Below are 22,374 nucleotides of genomic sequence, written 5' to 3'. Positions count from 1 at the left end.
TCATCATGCCTTTGTTGCAATTCGGTTGTGGTAAGGGGTTCACGTTTAATAGAAGATTCCTTTTTCATACTGGTAACAGGCTTGTTGGATTTCTCAGGTGATGTAACAGATGTAGGTGAATGGTCTTCATGAGGACACAAAGGAGGGAGTCTGCTTGGAAAAACACAAAGCAGGGAGTCCGCTTGGAAGGACGCAAAGCAGGGAGTCCGTTTGGAAGGACGCATAGCAGGGAGTCCGTTTGGAAGGACGCATAGCAGGGAGTCCGTTTGGAAGGACGCATAGCAGGGAGTCCGTTTGGAAGGACGCATAGCAGGGAGTCCGTTTGGAAGGACGCATAGCAGGGAGTCCGTTTGGAAGGACGCATAGCAGGGAGTCCGTTTGGAAGGACGCATAGCAGGGAGTCCGTTTGGAAGGACGCATAGCAGGGAGTCCGCTTGGAAGGACGCAAAGCAGGGAGTCCGCTTGGAAGGACGCATAGCAGGGAGTCCGTTTGGAAGGACGCATAGCAGGGAGTCCGTTTGGAAGGACGCATAGCAGGGAGTCCGCTTGGAAGGACGCAAAGCAGGGAGTCCGCTTGGAAGGACGCAAAGCAGGGAGTCCGCTTGGAAGGACGCAAAGCAGGGAGTCCGCTTGGTAGGACGCAAAGCAGGGAGTCCGCTTGGTAGGACGCAAAGCAGGGAGTCCGCTTGGAAGGACGCAAAGCAGGGAGTCCGCTTGGAAGGACGCAAAGCAGGGAGTCCGCTTGGTAGGACGCAAAGCAGGGAGTCCGCTTGGTAGGACGCAAAGCAGGGAGTCCGCTTGGTAGGACGCAAAGCAGGGAGTCCGCTTGGAAGGACGCAAAGCAGGGAGTCCGCTTGGAAGGACGCAAAGCAGCGAGTCCGCTTGATCAGGACGCAAAGCAGCGAGTCCGCTTGATCAGGACGCAAAGCAGCGAGTCCGCTTGATCAGGACGCAAAGCAGCGAGTCCGCTTGATCAGGACGCAAAGCAGCGAGTCCGCTTGATCAGGACGCAAAGCAGCGAGTCCGCTTGATCAGGACGCAAAGCAGCGAGTCCGCTTGATCAGGACGCAAAGCAGCAAGTCCGCTTGATCAGGACGCAAAGCAGCGAGTCCGCTTGATCAGGACGCAAAGCAGCGAGTCCGCTTGATCAGGACGCAAAGCAGCGAGTCCGCTTGATCAGGACGCAAAGCAGCGAGTCCGCTTGATCAGGACGCAAAGCAGCGAGTCCGCTTGATCAGGACGCAAAGCAGCGAGTCCGCTTGATCAGGACGCAAAGCAGCGAGTCCGCTTGATCAGGACGCAAAGCAGCGAGTCCGCTTGATCAGGACGCAAAGCAGCGAGTCAGCTTGATCAGGACGCAAAGCAGCGAGCCCGCTTGATCAGGACGCAAAGCAGCGAGCCCGCTTGATCAGGACACAAAGCAGGGAGTCCGATTGATCAGGACACAAAGCAGGGAACCAGGAACAGTACAGGTGCCGAGCCACAGCAGGAAGATCCATAGACTTCAATACAAAGGCCCTGACTGAAGGGCAGGGCAGGTTCATAAAGGCAGGGTAATCACAGGTAACAAGGGCCAGCTGGATGTATTGGCTAGGGCTCAACCCAGGTAACAAGGCACACCTGAGTTCTGAGTGCTACAGAGGGCGGCCACTAGTGGTAGCAGATTTAAACACCACAGGTATAAAAAAAGCCATGGTTCAGGCAGCGAAAAAGTGGTTCCTGACAATAGCATTAAACATGGACATAGCATTGCACATAGAGATAACATTAAACATGGAGATAGCATTAAACACTGACACTGCCTTACACATGGATAAAGCATTAAACATGGACATATCATTTGTGACAGTGTAAACCCCAGGGAGATGCTTAGTGTGGCATTTGGGTAAATATGGGTCCCTGGGGTGGAGCAATTGGAGAGCAGGGTGGGCCAATGCTCCGTTTCCCCATGCTGTGGAAATTCCATGCCGAGTTTTCCAGGAGGCAAGAAATCTGCAGGATCCGGTCCGGGATTCCTATGGGGCCGGCATCAGGCACAGGTGCTGGACATTAAAAGCCCCTGGAGCTTGATACTCAGAGAGACTGTTGGGGGAAGAGGAAGTTCCCTGTGCTCCTAGGGCAAGGAGAGGCCCTGAAGAAGACAATCCCTGAGCCAAGTGAGGCAATACCTGCCTGGACATTTTGTGTGTTGTCTGGGGGAGGTTTTCCAGAGCCTGGCGTAGCTGGGTCTGGCTGGGAGGTTGAGGTAGTGGGTGATTAGGCTGGTCAGTCTGGACCAGCATAGTTCAGTTAGAGAGGGCTCCAATTGGGAGCTAGGTTTTCTTTTGCAGGTTTCACAGATATGCAATACTTTTATCCAGCAAAAAGAAACTTCACGTCCGGATCATCAATAAGTCGTCACAAACACATCAAGGCCATCCTCCGTAAGCATATGTATTTCAGCCAGCAATACACAAGGGCACATACCATGCAACAGTCAAACAGTGGTTTTTGGGGTTTAAGCGGTTAAAATAAAGCAAATTTTTCTCTTTTTTTTTTTTGGTTCCTGCTTTCTGCCCACAGACCATAGCAGTGCTTTGCCCGCATCCTCCACCATATGTGACAAACCCTATAGCATGAGGGCCATACATGTCACTTTTAGGGGTCCTAAGCACCTAAGTCCTCTAGGGCAATTAGAGCCAGGAACAGCAGCTCATTTTTTTTTTTTTTTTGGTTCCTGCTTTCTGCCCACAGACCATAGCAGTGCTTTGCCCGCATCCTCCACCATATGTGACAAACCCTATAGCATGAGGGCCATACATGTCACTTTTAGGGGTCCTAAGCACCTAAGTCCTTTAGGGCAATTAGAGCCAGGAACAGCAGCTCATTTTTTTGGTTTTTTTTTCTTTTTTTTCCTCCTTATTTTAACCGCTTAAACCCCAAAAACCACTGTTTGACTGTTGCATGGTATGTGCCCTTGTGTATTGCTGGCTGAAATACATATGCTTATGGAGGATGGCCTTGATGTGTTTGTGATGACTTATTGATGATCCGGACGTGAAGTTTCTTTTTGCTGGATAAAAGTATTGCATATCTGTGAAACCTGCAAAAGAAAACCTAGCTCCCAATTGGAGCCCTCTCTAACTGAACGATGCTGGTGCAGACTGACCAGCCTAATCACCCACTACCTCAACCTCCCAGCCAGACCCAGCTACGCCAGGCTCTGGAAAACCTCCCCCAGACAACACACAAAACGTCCAGGCAGGTATTGCCTCACTTGGCTCAGGGATTGTCTTCTTCGGGGCCTCTCCTTGCCCTGGGAGCACAGGGAACTTCCTCTTCCCCCAACAGTCTCTCTGAGTATCAAGCTCCAGGGGTTTTTAATGTCCAGCACCTGTGCCTGATGCCGGCCCCATTGGCATCCCGGACTGGATCCTGCAGATTTCTTGCGTCCTGGAAAACTCGGCATGGAATTTCCACAGCATGGGGAAACGGAGCATTGGCCCACCCTGCTCTCCAATTGCTCCACCCTAGGGACCCATATTTACGATCTGGATAGCACCTGTACCCAAATGCCACACTAAGCATCTCCCTGGGGTTTACACTGTCACACATTACACATAGAGATAACATTAAATATGGAGATAGCATTAAACACTGACACTGCCTTACACATGGATAAAGCATTAAACATGGACATATCATTTGTGACAGTGTAAACCCCAGGGAGATGCTTAGTGTGGCATTTGGGTAAATATGGGTCCCTGGGGTGGAGCAATTGGAGAGCAGGGTGGGCCAATGCTCCGTTTCCCCATGCTGTGGAAATTCCATGCCGAGTTTTCCAGGAGGCAAGAAATCTGCAGGATCCGGTCCGGGATTCCTATGGGGCCGGCATCAGGCACAGGTGCTGGACATTAAAAGCCCCTGGAGCTTGATACTCAGAGAGACTGTTGGGGGAAGAGGAAGTTCCCTGTGCTCCTAGGGCAAGGAGAGGCCCTGAAGAAGACAATCCCTGAGCCAAGTGAGGCAATACCTGCCTGGACGTTTTGTGTGTTGTCTGGGGGAGGTTTTCCAGAGCCTGGCGTAGCTGGGTCTGGATGGGAGGTTGAGGTAGTGGGTGATTAGGCTGGTCAGTCTGGACCAGCATAGTTCAGTTAGAGAGGGCTCCAATTGGGAGCTAGGTTTTCTTTTGCAGGTTTCACAGATATGCAATACTTTTATCCAGCAAAAAGAAACTTCACGTCCGGATCATCAATAAGTCGTCACAAACACATCAAGGCCATCCTCCATAAGCATATGTATTTCAGCCAGCAATACACAAGGGCACATACCATGCAACAGTCAAACAGTGGTTTTTGGGGTTTAAGCGGTTAAAATAAAGCGAATTTTTCTCTTTTTTTTTTTTGGTTCCTGCTTTCTGCCCACAGACCATAGCAGTGCTTTGCCCGCATCCTCCACCATATGTGACAAACCCTATAGCATGAGGGCCATACATGTCACTTTTAGGGGTCCTAAGCACCTAAGTCCTCTAGGGCAATTAGAGCCAGGAACAGCAGCTCATTTTTTTTTTTTTTTTTTTGGTTCCTGCTTTCTGCCCACAGACCATAGCAGTGCTTTGCCCGCATCCTCCACCATATGTGACAAACCCTATAGCATGAGGGCCATACATGTCACTTTTAGGGGTCCTAAGCACCTAAGTCCTTTAGGGCAATTAGAGCCAGGAACAGCAGCTCATTTTTTTTGTTTTTTTTTCTTTTTTTTCCTCCTTATTTTAACCGCTTAAACCCCAAAAACCACTGTTTGACTGTTGCATGGTATGTGCCCTTGTGTATTGCTGGCTGAAATACATATGCTTATGGAGGATGGCCTTGATGTGTTTGTGATGACTTATTGATGATCCGGACGTGAAGTTTCTTTTTGCTGGATAAAAGTATTGCATATCTGTGAAACCTGCAAAAGAAAACCTAGCTCCCAATTGGAGCCCTCTCTAACTGAACTATGCTGGTGCAGACTGACCAGCCTAATCACCCACTACCTCAACCTCCCAGCCAGACCCAGCTACGCCAGGCTCTGGAAAACCTCCCCCAGACAACACACAAAACGTCCAGGCAGGTTTTGCCTCACTTGGCTCAGGGATTGTCTTCTTCGGGGCCTCTCCTTGCCCTGGGAGCACAGGGAACTTCCTCTTCCCCCAACAGTCTCTCTGAGTATCAAGCTCCAGGGGTTTTTAATGTCCAGCACCTGTGCCTGATGCCGGCCCCATTGGCATCCCGGACTGGATCCTGCAGATTTCTTGCGTCCTGGAAAACTCGGCATGGAATTTCCACAGCATGGGGAAACGGAGCATTGGCCCACCCTGCTCTCCAATTGCTCCACCCTAGGGACCCATATTTACGATCTGGATAGCACCTGTACCCAAATGCCACACTAAGCATCTCCCTGGGGTTTACACTGTCACACATTACACATAGAGATAACATTAAATATGGAGATAGCATTAAACACTGACACTGCCTTACACATGGATAAAGCATTAAACATGGACATATCATTTGTGACAGTGTAAACCCCAGGGAGATGCTTAGTGTGGCATTTGGGTAAATATGGGTCCCTGGGGTGGAGCAATTGGAGAGCAGGGTGGGCCAATGCTCCGTTTCCCCATGCTGTGGAAATTCCATGCCGAGTTTTCCAGGAGGCAAGAAATCTGCAGGATCCGGTCCGGGATTCCTATGGGGCCGGCATCAGGCACAGGTGCTGGACATTAAAAGCCCCTGGAGCTTGATACTCAGAGAGACTGTTGGGGGAAGAGGAAGTTCCCTGTGCTCCTAGGGCAAGGAGAGGCCCTGAAGAAGACAATCCCTGAGCCAAGTGAGGCAATACCTGCCTGGACGTTTTGTGTGTTGTCTGGGGGAGGTTTTCCAGAGCCTGGCGTAGCTGGGTCTGGATGGGAGGTTGAGGTAGTGGGTGATTAGGCTGGTCAGTCTGGACCAGCATAGTTCAGTTAGAGAGGGCTCCAATTGGGAGCTAGGTTTTCTTTTGCAGGTTTCACAGATATGCAATACTTTTATCCAGCAAAAAGAAACTTCACGTCCGGATCATCAATAAGTCGTCACAAACACATCAAGGCCATCCTCCATAAGCATATGTATTTCAGCCAGCAATACACAAGGGCACATACCATGCAACAGTCAAACAGTGGTTTTTGGGGTTTAAGCGGTTAAAATAAAGCGAATTTTTCTCTTTTTTTTTTTTGGTTCCTGCTTTCTGCCCACAGACCATAGCAGTGCTTTGCCCGCATCCTCCACCATATGTGACAAACCCTATAGCATGAGGGCCATACATGTCACTTTTAGGGGTCCTAAGCACCTAAGTCCTCTAGGGCAATTAGAGCCAGGAACAGCAGCTCATTTTTTTTTTTTTTTTGGTTCCTGCTTTCTGCCCACAGACCATAGCAGTGCTTTGCCCGCATCCTCCACCATATGTGACAAACCCTATAGCATGAGGGCCATACATGTCACTTTTAGGGGTCCTAAGCACCTAAGTCCTTTAGGGCAATTAGAGCCAGGAACAGCAGCTCATTTTTTTTGTTTTTTTTTCTTTTTTTTCCTCCTTATTTTAACCGCTTAAACCCCAAAAACCACTGTTTGACTGTTGCATGGTATGTGCCCTTGTGTATTGCTGGCTGAAATACATATGCTTATGGAGGATGGCCTTGATGTGTTTGTGATGACTTATTGATGATCCGGACGTGAAGTTTCTTTTTGCTGGATAAAAGTATTGCATATCTGTGAAACCTGCAAAAGAAAACCTAGCTCCCAATTGGAGCCCTCTCTAACTGAACTATGCTGGTGCAGACTGACCAGCCTAATCACCCACTACCTCAACCTCCCAGCCAGACCCAGCTACGCCAGGCTCTGGAAAACCTCCCCCAGACAACACACAAAACGTCCAGGCAGGTATTGCCTCACTTGGCTCAGGGATTGTCTTCTTCGGGGCCTCTCCTTGCCCTGGGAGCACAGGGAACTTCCTCTTCCCCCAACAGTCTCTCTGAGTATCAAGCTCCAGGGGTTTTTAATGTCCAGCACCTGTGCCTGATGCCGGCCCCATTGGCATCCCGGACTGGATCCTGCAGATTTCTTGCGTCCTGGAAAACTCGGCATGGAATTTCCACAGCATGGGGAAACGGAGCATTGGCCCACAAAACAAATAATTTGAAAAACATTTTCCTCCCAACAAAGAAAACAGAAATTAATTTAATACCTTTCTGGGTAAGAAACCCATTGTTTTTTGCCCATGCGGTAGGTGCAAGTTGTGCACCTACCTACCAAGGAAAACAAACAGTTTTATCAGTAATAGGACAGGGACTACATACGAAATTAAGAAATTCATCACCTGCACCACCAAATCTGTAATTTATTTATTACAATGTCCATGTGGTGCACAGTATGGGGAAGAACAACCAGACCACTTAAAGGAAGAATTTAGGAACATCTTGGGAACATTATGAATTCAAGCATTAAACACGGTGTCCCGCGATACTGTAATTCATGTCCTGTTTTCTCAATTAATCAATTTTGAATCATGGGAATAGACATTGTACCCCCAAATTGGAGAGGAGGGAATAGTGCAGAAAACATTTCAAGAAAGGAAACTAAGTGGATCTTTAAATTAGGAACATATAAAAAAAGGAGGCTTGAACATAAACTTGGATATTCACGCTTTCACCTAAGGGATCCTAACCCCCATTTGAAATAAATATACACAGACTACTTATTCATTCATGGGTTCTTCAATATTACTTTTTACTATACACAATTCCAATATTTCATATTTTGTATTATTGTTTGGCACTTTTCCACCCTTATTGCTCTCTTTTCTGTGGATTCATATAGACATTTATGTATGAACAAAACCCATAGTATGTTTAGTTATAGTTCATATATCCACGTTTAATGCAATCACATCCTTAAACGTTTACATCCTATAGCGTTTATACTTAGCGTTCATTTTAATCCGTCTTCAAATGTCATTTCTTAACATCTGCACTGCACAGCACAGCAGGACACTGGGACCTGATGCAACACCAAGAAAAGAGACATCCCTACGGAGAAGGAGACGCCGTTTCTATGGGGACGCGTATAAACAGAATGACGGCAGTACGCACATCCAGCCTCCAATACGTCCTCTCGTATTGTGGAATGACGTAACAGCGCCACCTAGTGTACATGTGCGTACAACACGTCCTCATGTTCTGGGAAACAACGTTACACCGCCATCTAGCGTATATAGAAGAAAATACAACGAATTAACACATAAAAAGAGTGGAAGAAGCGATCAAATACTTTTTTCCTGAGGAAGCCATTAAAGCCGAAACGCGTTGAGGAAAGACTTTTTATTTCACTTAATCGTTTGACTTTTACATATTTATATTTTATATATCTTAAAGTACTTTTTTTTAAAATTTAAATAAAATTATTTTAAAGGCATATTCCCATAATAAACCTATATTTTTAAATATAAGCAGCACGGACATAGCACTACACACAGAGACAGAGCCGGCCTTAAGTGTTCTGGCGCGCTGTGCGGACTACTCCTCTGGCGCCCCCCATCCCCAAAAAAAAGAAAGGAAAAAAATCTCCCCCCTCTGCCACTTCTCACTATCTACCACCTCTGCCCCTTCTCACTGCCGTCCCCCCTCTGCCCCTTTTCACTATCTACCCCCCTCTCCCTATCCTTACTTACCTTGTTGCCGGAGTCCTGCGATGGGAGCCATCTTCCCGCTCTTCCGCGGTGTGGCATAATTCCAGCGCTCAGCATGAAACGCTGGCACCCCGACGGAGTCTCGGAGAGTGAAGGGCGCCAAGCGGTCGCTGAAAACTTCACGAGCGACCCGGGACTTAAATTAAAACACCGTTTTTTTTTGTTTTAACTTTATTTAACATCCTCTTAAGAAAAAAACTTTATTTAACATGAAGGATGTTAAATAAAGTAACCCCCCCCCCGATGTTTTAATTTAAACCCTGTGCGGACGCACACCTGTAAGGCCGGCCCTGGCGGGGGCTTCCCGGCCCCTTTGAGTGGCGGACCCGGTCGCAGTTGCGGCGGGCTTAAGGGGCAGGTGCATTTTTCGGTGCACAAGTTTATAGCAAGATGTACAAAACATTTCATAAAAGCCAAAATACACCTACATTTCCATTCCGTCATGTCATGTTTGGGACAGTCTATTTTAGTAGTATTAATTTTAATTCCAACTATGTACCACATGAGAGATACAAAAATAAAATACCTGTATTAACACCAATATAGGCTATGCAATGTTATACTTCAAGTGTAAAAAAGGAACTATTATTTATTAACTCTAGTTACCTGGGGAAAGAAATATATTTTTGCGAGCAGTTGAAAGCTACAGGTTGCAGGTGCAACTTATAATCGTTACAAAAATAAAAATGCCCTGGTCCCCAAACCTTAATAGAATTTAAGATACTGGAAACGGCATGTGATGTAATTCTCTGCACTAAGGGAATGACATCCGTAGTTCCCGCTGGTCTCTAATCTTTTGTTCGGAGCTTGGAAGACACTGACCCCGGCATATAACAGCCCTCTGCCATAGTGACCGTCGAACCAGATGCCTCAGATTCTGGTATTGTTCTGTAGGCAGAGTAGTGGTGTAGCAGGAGAGGATGACCCGCAGCAGCCCCTGGAATTCTGATACCACATCCATGTGTTCGTCAAGGCGACCGAAGTCTGTCGTCCTGTCGGTTAATCCCGGTAGAAAGTAAGTGTCCCTCAGACTAAGAAGCAATCCCGCCGCTTGCCACCAATGTCACGGGGCTGGCTAGTCCGACCGACTACCTCCGCTGTCTTGTGCTCCCTTAGCCTGGGACAACACTTTCCCCAGTTCCCCAGTCACTAGCCGAGACTCAGTGTAGGGTAAAACCAAACGAAGACTGATTTATTTTGGACACACAGGGCTGGATATATCCATCAAAACATACATTTACATAAAATAAGATATTGGGACACAAACCGCCCCTCTTAATCTGCCTCCCAGAGACAACAGGGGCAGTAGCGAGATTAACAATACAATGGGGGGGAGACTGATTTATACAACATTAAACTGAAACAATGGCAGTCACTCCCTGGTTGCAGATCCTGGCTGTCTGCTGGAGATAATCCCCTCAGCAAGTGATGAGATGATACTGCTGGGGGTAGCCACAGAAGCCTTTACAAACCCAGGGCCCATAGTCAATAGGGAGGAGGCTGGCAGTCAGGCTTCTCCAGTGGTCCCAGTGATGGAGGCTTCCGTCACAGCATTAAACATAGAGATAACATTATCCTATGGGCATTCCATCAATACTGTCATTCACCTGTAATTCCATAGAACACAGCTATAATTCCACTTAATATGAGGTTTAGAACCTATAACTGTACTAGGGGAGTATACATGACAAAGTTCTATATGATATTTAAGATGGTTTTCTCTAAAAAACAAGTTTAATTTTTCTCCCATTATATCCTATGGGCATTCACTCAAAACTGTCATTCACCTGTCATTCCATAGAAAGTAGTTATAATCCCACATAATCTGAGTTTTAGATCCTGTGTCTGTGCTAGGGGAGAATGTGTGCCAAAGATCTAAATGATATGTTTTAAATTCAAAATCAATTATTCTTTTACCTTCCATTATAGTCTATGGGCATTCCTCCCCATTATAGTCTATGGGCATTCCTCCCCATTAAAGTCTATGGGCATTCCTCCCCATTATAGTCTATGGGCATTCCTCCCCATTAAAGTCTATGGGCATTCCTCCCCATTAAAGTCTATGTGCATTCCTCCCCATTAAAGTCTATGGGCATTCCTCCCCATTATAGTCTATGGGCATTCCTCCCCGTTATAGTCTATGGGCATTCCTCCCCGTTATAGTCTATGGGCATTCCTCCCCATTATAGTCTATGGGCATTCCTCCCCGTTATAGTCTATGGGCATTCCTCCCCATTATAGTCTATGGGCATTCCTCCCCATTCAAGTCTATGGGCATTCCTCCCCATTCAAGTCTATGGGCATTCCTCCCCATTATAGTCTATGGGCATTCCTCCCCATTCAAGTCTATGGGCATTCCTCCCCATTCAAGTCTATGGGCATTCCTCCCCATTAAAGTCTATGGGCATTCCTCCCCATTAAAGTCTATGGGCATTCCTCCCCATTATAGTCTATGGGCATTCCTCCCCATTATAGTCTATGGGCATTCCTCCCCATTATAGTCTATGGGCACTCCATTTTGTCATTCGTTTTAGTATGTCCCCTATTAACAAAAATATGTTAACCCCCTTACGCTACAGGGCCAGAGCTATTTCCTTAATTTATCTTATTTAATGTACATATATATATATATATATACGGTATATATATATATATATATATATATATATATATAACAAGAAGGCCGTTTTTTAAAAGCACATTCATATTTATATATTTTTTTGAGGAATAAAAAACTAAGCCTTGCCTTTGTCATCTGACTGTATCGGTGCAAATGTAAATGTTGTTGTATTAAACTATTTCCTGAATGGCAGCACACTATCCACACACCCAGACCAGCACCTTCTTCGATTCATTTTATGGCTTTACTGCTGTAGAACATTTATGCAGAACGTGTTTGTAGGTATGGAGGGCAGGTTGTTCCCATTCTAAGTTCTGTGTCGGGGTTGTATAGTGATAACACTTCTGATAATCCTGTGGAAAGCACCGACTTCATCACGGACATTTTCCTAAATGTCCTACATGCACCTCGGACTTCCACATGCCTTTTAACAGATACCGGTGTCCTTCTGCTGACCCTTTACATACCCACTCATTCAAATGTCCCCCCGAGCTGCTGATTTTATTATATTTTTTCCACTACCAGAACCCTTTTAACATAAAAAACATTTTGACATCAGATAAGAACCATTCCACCCATCTAATCTGCCCACTTGCTTTGAAGAATTGGTCTTTAATCTCACCTTGGATTCAGGATAGCCATATGTCTCTTCCATGCGTGTTTAAAAGCTTTCTGTATTAACGTCTCTTCTGGTGGGAAGCTGTTCCTCCTACCACCCTCTCCGTAAATTTGGTGCGTTTTAATTGCATTCCGCAATTAGACAAAGCGGTATCAACAACAATAATGACCAGGAATTAATAAACATTTAATAAACAGTAATTTATTGTATAATGCATGACACACATCCCCCCCCATTGATTATACAGCCCACTTAGTATGCAGTGTTTAATATACAGAGGCAAATAACACACGACAATATATAAACTGTTCACCAAAATATAGATTTTTACATAAAAATATATATTTATATCCGTATAAATAGGGTTGCCTTCCTGAGCTTGGCAGACTTGGTCTGTAAATGTTAGGTGTCCTGTAACAAACTGGACGGGAGTGAAGAAAAACAAAACAAACAAACAAAAAAAAACTACATCCTCCATCTAAATACAACTTCCCAAAACGAATGCCATTACGATTACTAAACACGGTATACCGTTTAACTATACCTGGGAACGCACCCCATGGCCCCGCTCCCAGCCCATTTCCCCTTTATACGGAAGCGTTTCCCGCCATGTCCTGGCCGCGTCCCGTAAGGGAAGGCTCCGGGTAGCCAGAGCCAAACAGTTCCCAGGTAAGCATTTGACAGACACCTCTTTATACAGGGAATCAGTATATAGCAGCGCCCCTCAACGCACACCTAACAGTCCGGGATTTAGGTATTACTCAGGTGTATTTAAGGTGTTTTGGTTTATTTAATGGAGAAACACCTTAGACACACCTGAGTAATACCTAAATCCTGGACTGTTAGGTGTGCGTTGAGGTGAGGGTCGAGGAGCCCTGCCATATAGGACACCATTTTATATAGTTATGACCTTGATTTACCGGTGTTTAACCTTTTGAGTGCAGGATGCTTTTAGAATAGGCTCTGAGCAATAACAGTACGTGATTACATGCGGGTGCAATATGTAGAATGATGCATAGTTATCATGATAGCAACCAGTTCAAATGCCATGATTGTCTCACACTGTTGCATATAAATAAAGGTTAAACTGTACTGTTATTGGCATTCAAGGTCATATTTGTTTCCTAGTACATGCCACGTGCTCCCAAGCCAGTCCTTAATTTGAGATAGAAGATTCATATACAACAGCTCTTGGGTCTCAAAATGGCTAATGTGCAAGGACCATCACACATATTTATAAACAAGTCTGTCAGTCCGGAGTACAAAGAGAATATGACCTGGTAACATCCTAAGAATTATGTTTTTGTGATATTAATTTAAATATTGACTATTTATTGATGATTAATATTAATGAGACTTTATATATTATAGAAATATTTTGGCATTTACATTTGCTGTATATTATATATTAGATGAAACATTTCAAAAGTAAATAGGCTAAAGGAAAAAAATAAAGCATTAACCTATATACTATGACAGATGTTAAGTGATGATTATCTTCTGCTTTAAAGAAAGCCATGATGAGACAGAATTCACATACATAAGAAGGCAAACAAAAGCCTCTTTCAAAAAATAAGGTCACAAACTGATTTGACCGGGTGCTAGGGTGCCAAGGGCAGATTGCGGATTCAATCAGGTGCTTCCATCTAGTGGTGCTGCTAGGAACTACATCTGGGGTCACGTGAAAATGAGGGACTTGTGTTCAGGGATTCCATATTTCCCCTTGTTCTCTTCAAAGAGCTCTTGAAGTGCGTTAAGGTACTTTTGATGGAGTGACTCAATTTCCTCTTGTGTTGGGTTTGACGTTTGGGCCACTGGGATCGGTCTGCCAACTGTGAAACACAACAAAATGTGAGCTATTTCACTTCAATACAACAAAATATTATTTAAAATCTTTTTAATCATATATAACCATCATCAGACTCATTATGCTGATAATTAACCCGCACCTAGTTTCAAACCATAATAAATCAAAAAACCCTGATAATTCGTTTAACTTAAATATCAGGTCTTAAATTACATACCCACAGTGTGAATGGGCTTCCGGTATGGCATTAAGCCGAAGCTGTACTGGAAGATCCCGCGGGCATGAAACAGCGGCATAGAAAATCCCATGATTTTCTGCAACTTCTCCTGGACCGATCGCAGCAGGGAGCCTTTTGGGTTAGGCACTTGGTGGAAGAGCTCGTTCTCCCCAAACGAGAACACCGGTACCAGATGAGCGCTGCGAAGAGACAGATTAAACAGGATTACAGGTCAGTTGAGAACCCCTACTTATTTCATTCTGTTGGGGAGCTAGCACTCAGATGGGATCTGTCCAGCCTGGAGGCAACATCTCATAAATAAATAGTAGGATGATTACAGTGTGACCACAACTATTTTATTTTACTAAAGACTAACTGTGCAGTATATAAAAGAGGCAAAAAATACCCCAATTATCGAGACACATACTATACTCTTCCTGGCCAGATCTGAGAAAAAAAAAATCCTGTATCATCCGGGTAATACATTTTTTTTTAAGTTCAAAATTGCATTCACCTTCCATAGTTCTCCAAAATAAAAGTTGCAGAAAAGGGGTGATAAAGTTTTCGGAAATTGGCAATAAAAAATGGTGTTTTCTCCCACAAATGTGTGTGTGTGTATATATATATATATATATATATATATATATATATATATACACACATACACATTATATTTATATATATATATACACACACACACAAATATATACATACACACACACACACACACATAAATATACATACTGCTACATAAGTAGTAAAAGGTATCACATTCATGGACTTATACAAAGTTACAAAGTGTTTGGTAATTCAGTTTTTTTTATATTGTTACATGGAAGTGCTAATGCGTCGTCTTAATGATTGTTTAGAAAAATGGAAATACATTTGTTAGGGAAACATACCCCCGCTTCATGGCTACTTTGATGAATCCTTTCCTCTTCAAGATGTGGAGTGTTAGGTTTCCAGGGTGTGCGTCCAGAGCCTCCTCGGCTCCCCCGATCACTATGATAGCAGCATTGCCTCCATTCTCTTTGGTTAATACATGATTGACGCTCTTCTTAGAGGCAGAAACTAATCCTATGAATCAATATACAGGATTTACATACGGTGTTATATGGAGATTGTGCAGTGTGTTCCAGATCAATACACAACAACATCTATTGTTACAATCCTTATTAATGAAATATACGTAGCTTTTTTTAATTTACTGACGTAAACCAGTCCATGTCCACTATGGTAGAATAATATCAAAACAGGTAGAGCTTCCTCAAGCCACAAGCTCTCACAAATGCTCTCACGCTAACTCAATTTGGAAATATAAAAAGTACCTATTAATGAACTGTGTTAAGCCGACTGAGCCTTACAGATAAAGAGGCACGCACACAGCAATGTGATCGATACCTGGATGCATCTCAAACCGTTCAAAGAAAAAGAGCGCCTCCTATATTTTTTAAATCAAGGACATCAGAGGATTTTTTCAATGAATGTCTGCAGTAAATTGGAAGCTTTTAAGATTATAACAATAATTAGCATAACAAAAATAAAATGTTAAACCTCTATTAACGTGAAATCCAAATAAACTATCCTGTTGTACATTTCATGTTTTACAAGGTCACATGTTGGAAACCATGATGAAAAGAGTCATGTTGTTTCGAGTGAGGTATGGAGTTTCTGGAGAATCCCGATCTCTTACCTACGCTCATGATATACTCTCGAAAGAAAGGACAACGGAACCAGAAGGGAAGGATGTGCAGGTAGGGCGTCAGGCCTGGGAAGAGCTCTGCGAAGCCCGTGTAGTTCGTGCAGAAGTTCGCGAAGGCACCGGCGACCAGGACTCCGTGAGGATGGAACCCCATCAGATAATTGTGCTGTGGGTCCAAATCTGCACTTTTTACAAGCTGGGGGGAAAAGTAGTTTAGTGCTCTGCTCTGAGAAAAGGGGTAATCAGATATTTATAACATTCTGTTATAGTCCTATTATATGCACAGTTATTGTATTTATTTTAGATTTATACATATATACATTTAATAAGTAAGGTTCAATCAGACCCGTTTTCTCCCAAAGATCAGCGAAGCAATACCCCCCCTTTCCTCCTTCCTTCCCTAGTCTTTAGAGGGGCATTAAGGGAAGAAAGAGGGGACTTAAGCCTAATGGAGGGTCTATTTCTCCTACATATGGACACTTGGGAGGTTATACCTTGGTTTGTTGAAGGAGGTAAGGGCAAATAACCATGTGACCTGAAGCTTGACCTGGTGACAGTAGTGCTACTCCCATATGGCTGTTGACATTATATGGTTTTCCACAACTAGAACATATTTTAGGATCACACAATTATACCAGCTACCCTTACCTTAATTGGGAAATAATCCTTAAAAAACCTCCACACAGTCCAGTTTCGCACCCACTGGCATCTCCGTCCTCCAGTCTGGGGAGTCTCCCAGTCAAGGTAGAGCCAAAGAACATACAGAGCTATCAAAAGCCATAATCTTGCAAGGACCAGCAAGAGGAAAATCCCCACACAGCACTGTCCTGCGGAATGACATACAAAGGATATTCAACAAGAGCAACATCAGCGGGGGAGGGCTGCTAAGGACTTGTGTCTCCCCCAAAGCTCTTCGCATTTCTTGTACTGAGACTGAGTGAAACCTCTGTGGGTGCTCAGATTTAGAGAGAATTTCTGAGGAGCACACACTTCAAACCAATTTAATGGTGGGTTTATCACAAGTGGCAGAGCCAGCCCTTACATGGGACCCAGGCGGCACTTTGACGGGGGAAAGGCTGCAATTTGCTGCCCCAAGCATTGGTGGATCCAGAGGAGGCAATGGGGCAATTGGCGCTACCCCCCTCTCCCCAAGAAAGCAGACAGCATGCTCCACAAGTAGCGATAAAGAGGTAAGTCATGAGTCACAGACTTACTTCTTTATGGCCCTATTGTCAAGAAGAAGGCCTGGTTGAGGAGGGTCACCTAAAATCGTGTTGCTGGAGTACCGCGGCAGCGAACTATATGGAAGGTAAGACGGGGTAAGTGAATTGCTTGTGTCTTTCTGTCTATAGTAAACATGTTAGCCCACATGCTAACATACCCAGGCACACAAATCCAGACAGAAACGTGTCATGTGTATCTGGTTGTGTGTCTGAATGGATTTGTGTGTATCTCTGGGCATCACAGCATGTAGGTATACGTATGCGTTGTCTGTCTGGGTTTGCATGTACGTGGGTATGTGTGTTGTCCCTGGATTTGTGTGTGTGCGGGGAGGGATGTGTGTGTGTGTGTGTGTGAGCATCGTAGGATGTATATCTGGGTATGCACGTGTGTGTCTGTCTGAATTTGTGTGTGGAGTGCATGTGTGCATGTATGTTTGGGGGTGGTTTTGGTGGTGGGGTGCAGCATTTCATCCCTGGACCCAGGCAGCACAATGTCTCGGGCTGGCGAAGTAGGAAGGCCATCAAACACTCATACAATAACATCTAGGTGGTAATGGTTTGCTCTGATTATATACTTTGAGCCCTGTTCCTTTCCTTTGATATTTGTGTCCATCAGATCAGTACACTGTCCGTAGTGACCTGTGCTTTTGATTGATTTTTTTAATGCTGTTTTTTCAAGTGTTTGGTGGGTGGCAGAGCCATTGGGAAGTGGGGAACCGTTTAGACTGATTATTATTATTAGGTAGGGGGGAAAACTAGAACACTGTGGGGATGCTGCTGTTTCACTTATCCCATACAAGACACCTACAGCAACATTACACGCGGTGTTGAAAAAACATGTGTTTTTCCTTCCGTGGCAAAACGGCTGCATGAAAAGTGGCCCTAGTGAAATACCCTGGGGCCCTTTACTTTTGTATGGAATACAAATTAATATATATTAGGTTAATTTTCCTCAGTTTTTTTTCCTTGTAAAAAAACTATTTTTTACAATTTTTTTTCTTATACATATTGTTATATATTATATATGGCATGAAAAGACAGAGACTTACTATATAGTGTAGGTACAATACATTAGGACGCGACAACTTGTGAGAAAAATAGCAAAATGTCAGTACAGGTCTTAAGGATACCAAATAATCTTATTCAATGAAGGGGTTAATACTGTACTGTGAATGACATTACCAACAATCGCATTTTATCTGTGGGTTATTTATCTGGGAAGTGGTCTTCTAATAAACGTTATGCGGTTGGTGCCAGAAGCCCAAGGAACACGCTGTCCCTTCTATTTATAACGCCGCTTGGAGTTCATGGTAATGTGGGCTAAAGGTGAGACTCAAGTCACCTTGGAAAACCACAGAGCCACAAGCTAAATAATGTCAACCGTGTTAACTATTTCACTGCAGACCTCCATATCCCATAACACACCTCGGCTTATGTACTCATGCACCATTCTCTAGAACCCTGTTCCATATTACTCTAGAATGCATTTAATTCACTAAAAGCGCTTACCCAATAACAAGAAGGAGAAGACCCACTGGAAAACAGCAGCGGTCTGCAACCTCCGAGTCAGAGGAATGTTGAGAGGGGCAAATTCCACCTTCATAATGTATATTCTCACTGCTTCATAGGTGTCTCGATTCCCGAATCAAACCTACTGTCACCTGCCAAAAAAACGGAAGACCACATTAGCAAGCGGTACGATGAAACAGCACAGGATTTACTATTGTCTCAGATGATGGACACGCAGGGGACATCCCAGGGCAGGCTACCAGGAGCTCTCCTCTCCCAGTAGCGGTTTGTCAGGGAACGGTGCCAGCACTCCGTGGACAGGACTAGCCAACTGTGTGGAGGGTGCTAGCCCCAAGAGTAGGCACTAAAGTGGGTGGGAGAAAGAGGAAAGTGACCCGGAAACTCTGGGATGCAGGGCTTCGCTCTGGTCAAACATGGTCAGGTATGATTATGGGGAAGAAAACAATCACCTACCTGTCAGAGAAAACTGTTTAAAAAAACAGAGAGGTCAGTATAACAGGAGGGTAACAGAATTATAAAAACTACACATACAAGCCATGTGGTAACCAACAGGGTCGCCACCAGAAATCTTGGGACCCAGCACCGGCTTAATGCCTCATGCCAATCCCATTACCTCGCTCCCTCATGCCAATCCCATTACCTTGCCCCCCCATGCCAATCCCATTATCTTGCCCCCTCATGCCAATCCCATTATCTTGCCCCCTCATGCCAATCCCATTACTTTACCCCCCCATGCCAATCCCATTATCTCGCCCCCTCATGCCCATCCCATTGTCCCGCCCATTGCTCCACCCATCACTCCACCTTTACGATCCTCCCATAAGCAGACATAACAAGAGCAGAGGTGAGCCTAGGGTTAGTGGTGCCTAGGCTAGGTGCAGTATTTCTTTAGAGTCTCTATAACTAATGCACATACATACTAACAAGCAAACTCCCACTAACACCTAACACTTACACACTGACTACAATACTACACATTATATACAGTATATTATATATCAGTGTGACTATACCTATAGTGTTAGTGTGTATAAAATTGTATACACACTGTAACACAATAGTACAGTATATACAGAAACCCTCTACTCCCCCTTACCTCACCAGCCCCCCTCCCTCCAAGATGTATGGTTGGGACTCCAAGCTCCTCCTATACATAAACACAGACAGAAACATACTAACACATTTACACACATTCTAACATATACCTTCACACACATTAACATACTTTATCATACTTGCACACTAACATGCAAATACTATAACATCCTTCCACAGACTAACGTCCTTACACACACACACTAACACACGTATCCACACTAACACAACCTCCCTTTGTTGGCTCAGTAGGGGTAGGCAGGTGGCAGATCATATTGTGGCGCTCAGACTCAGCGTGTTGGGCTCGAGGACGTGCAGCCCTCTGCGCCAGCCTGGCGGTATGCATGGGTGGGGGGCGGTGTTGGGGCCTTTGGGAGCCTATGTTATACCAATGTCTTTACTGGCACTGGCCACTTCAGGGACACTAGTACAGGACATTAGCCCTGATGGCAGCCCTGGTAACCAATCCCAACTATTACTGAGAAATAAATTATCTCAATTTGTATAGCAAAAGAGAAGAAAGAGGAACTGTAATATAAACGTTTAAATAAACAAAGGGATCCAGGGAAGTACATTTTAATAGAGGGGAAACGTTGCCATAGTCTAAAACTACATGCAATGTATATAAGTGGATCAGCCTCCCAGTAGAAGCGGTAGAGGTGAATAGCAGGGAGGACCTGTTTTTACATTTGCTGATAACTTTTTCTTCTATACCCACAAGCATGACAATATTTAGCCCTTAGGTATGGGGGCCAAAAATATATGCAGGTGGACAGAATGCAGGTCAGTTTCATGGGGGCAACTTTGTTAATGCGACGCTATTACCGGTACTTTTTGTGAAAATGGATGTATAGTTGTGTGAGTGAGAATACACGCACCAGTATTTGAAGAAGAGTATAGGAAGTCCACCCTTGACTTTCTACTCTAGCATGCTTGTCCACAGGTGTCCCATCAACTTAATTAATTTCTGGTTAGAATGTCTTGTATGTGTTATCGACTAGGCTGAACAAATATCTCAGTCATAAGTTGCAAAGTGACAATAAAATACAAAAGTATGAAGTAAACTCTGGCTTATATGGAAGCAGCGTGTGACACTTTACTGAGCGTATGTTAGGGGGCGTATTGGTATATTTTCAGGGGTGTTCAGGATTTAGTCATTAAAGTAGTAGTTGGCAGGAAAGTTTGCAGCAGAGCTGGTCTTTGACCTCCTTGAAACCAGTACACATCCCTGGCACATGTCTCTGCTGAGGTGGCCCTGCATAATGCATTATTCAATCATTAAGACAACTTTCAAGAAACACCACTGATTTAAATAGGATTTATACAAGGTTATCCAATACATTCTTGCAGCAGGGGCATGATAAGGAGTTATCCCTCATAATGTAAACTCAGAGGAGAGGAAAGAAACTGCAATTCCTCCTTAGTAAATAACCCACTGTTGACCTCCCATAAAGGGAACACATGCACACCATGGAACCAGAAGGCCTTCCACATACCTTTTTATTGGATCACCTGTGTTTAAGCAGGAATATCTGCTGTACATTTTATTTTTAACCACGGGGTTTCTGCCATGAATTACAAGGCATAGGAATGTTCTGAGACTGAGTAAAACTGTTTACAAACACAGAACACAAAAGTAACAGTAAGCAACAAAACGAATGAACATGAGAAGAGGCCCCAGGACGCTAGACCAATCACGTGGGTATGTGTGTGTATGAATGAACATGTATGTAGGCTGATGAAGTGTACAGTGAGTTGCTGGCACACCCTGTTACTAACCTCAGAAACAGCAATCCCTTTTCAAACTCGGATTCAGGCGAAGGTCTCATGTACCCACAGTGTGTCTGTAATGGTTGTCAGGGCTGTTGCCCTCTTTCTTCTTCTTTCTATCAGATGGAAAGGACAGAAAAAACTTTCTGCTCCCTGAGAACTGACACCAGACACCAAGGGCGGTGCTCATCGCCGAGCACACTGCGAGCTTAACCCCTCCCATGCCACACATTGTCCAAACCGCAGACCATTGCACCACACCATCTATTAACAAATCCTTACATTGCACAAAAAGGGGACATTACAGATTTCTTAAACCTTGCCCTACTATAGTTAAAGAGACACTAGTCCAGTGTGCCAAGGTGCCCCCTAAACAGTGGCTGCATATAAAAGTATTGGGGAAGTACTTATATGTATTGTTCAAAGCTGCAAAACATGTACTTACCATGTGAAGCTGGAGCTCCACAGCTGCAGCTTCCTATCCCCTCAGCCTAACACATGTCATCCATGGGAGCAAGGGACAAATGCATACTGGGGGATTCTGCAGCATCACTTTATGCATTTACACAGTTTTTACACTGTAAATATGTCCATGGAGCTCTCAGCTATCATGTACATTAAAATGTATATTAATGCTTAAGTAAATAAAATAAGCATATCATTGGGCAATGTACAGAGAAGGGTAGATTAGGCTTCTCACTTTTTTTAACTCATTCCCTTCTGTAAAGAACACAGACCCTACGTACTATGTAGGCAGAGCTTTTTGGAACGATGGTAAAACTAGAGCCGGCTTCTGGCTAGTCTGTATCTAAGACAAGATCGGGGACTGATTAACGTCTTTATATCAGCAAAAATGGGCAGACTAGATGGCCCAATGGCTCTTATCTGCTGTCAGATTCTATGTTTCCAAGTCCAGGTTCCCAAAGGAACATATAACTTTTATATAGGTTGCTTCGGCTTAAATGCCAGTGTGTCCCTAGCCTTCTTGTGTTCTGGCTGATTCTGTTAGCCCGTCTAGATGATCAGTGTGCCAACACTGGGTGCGAGCGGCT

At 44.4% G+C, this 22,374-nt stretch overlaps 1 protein-coding gene across 1 annotated transcript; it reads right to left on the bottom strand.

Annotated features, from left to right (window-relative positions):
* Positions 1 to 13,335: 13,335 nt before the first annotated feature.
* On the bottom strand, positions 13,336 to 21,432 carry LOC128483599 (2-acylglycerol O-acyltransferase 1). Its single transcript, XM_053459836.1, has 7 exons — positions 21,332 to 21,432; positions 18,437 to 18,588; positions 16,353 to 16,531; positions 15,696 to 15,900; positions 14,905 to 15,079; positions 14,003 to 14,202; positions 13,336 to 13,810 (listed from the first exon to the last, which is right to left on the bottom strand). Exons 2-7 carry the CDS (start codon positions 18,528 to 18,530, stop codon positions 13,656 to 13,658), a joined length of 1,008 nt encoding a protein of 335 aa, XP_053315811.1. The 5' UTR covers positions 18,531 to 18,588; positions 21,332 to 21,432; the 3' UTR covers positions 13,336 to 13,655.
* Between the last annotated feature and the right edge of the window lie 942 nt (positions 21,433 to 22,374).

The sequence above is a fragment of the Spea bombifrons genome, chromosome 3, assembly GCF_027358695.1.
Source record: "Spea bombifrons isolate aSpeBom1 chromosome 3, aSpeBom1.2.pri, whole genome shotgun sequence".
In the NCBI taxonomy this organism is placed as follows: domain Eukaryota; kingdom Metazoa; phylum Chordata; class Amphibia; order Anura; family Pelobatidae; genus Spea; species Spea bombifrons.
This window is presented reverse-complemented; position numbering and strand designations above follow the sequence as displayed.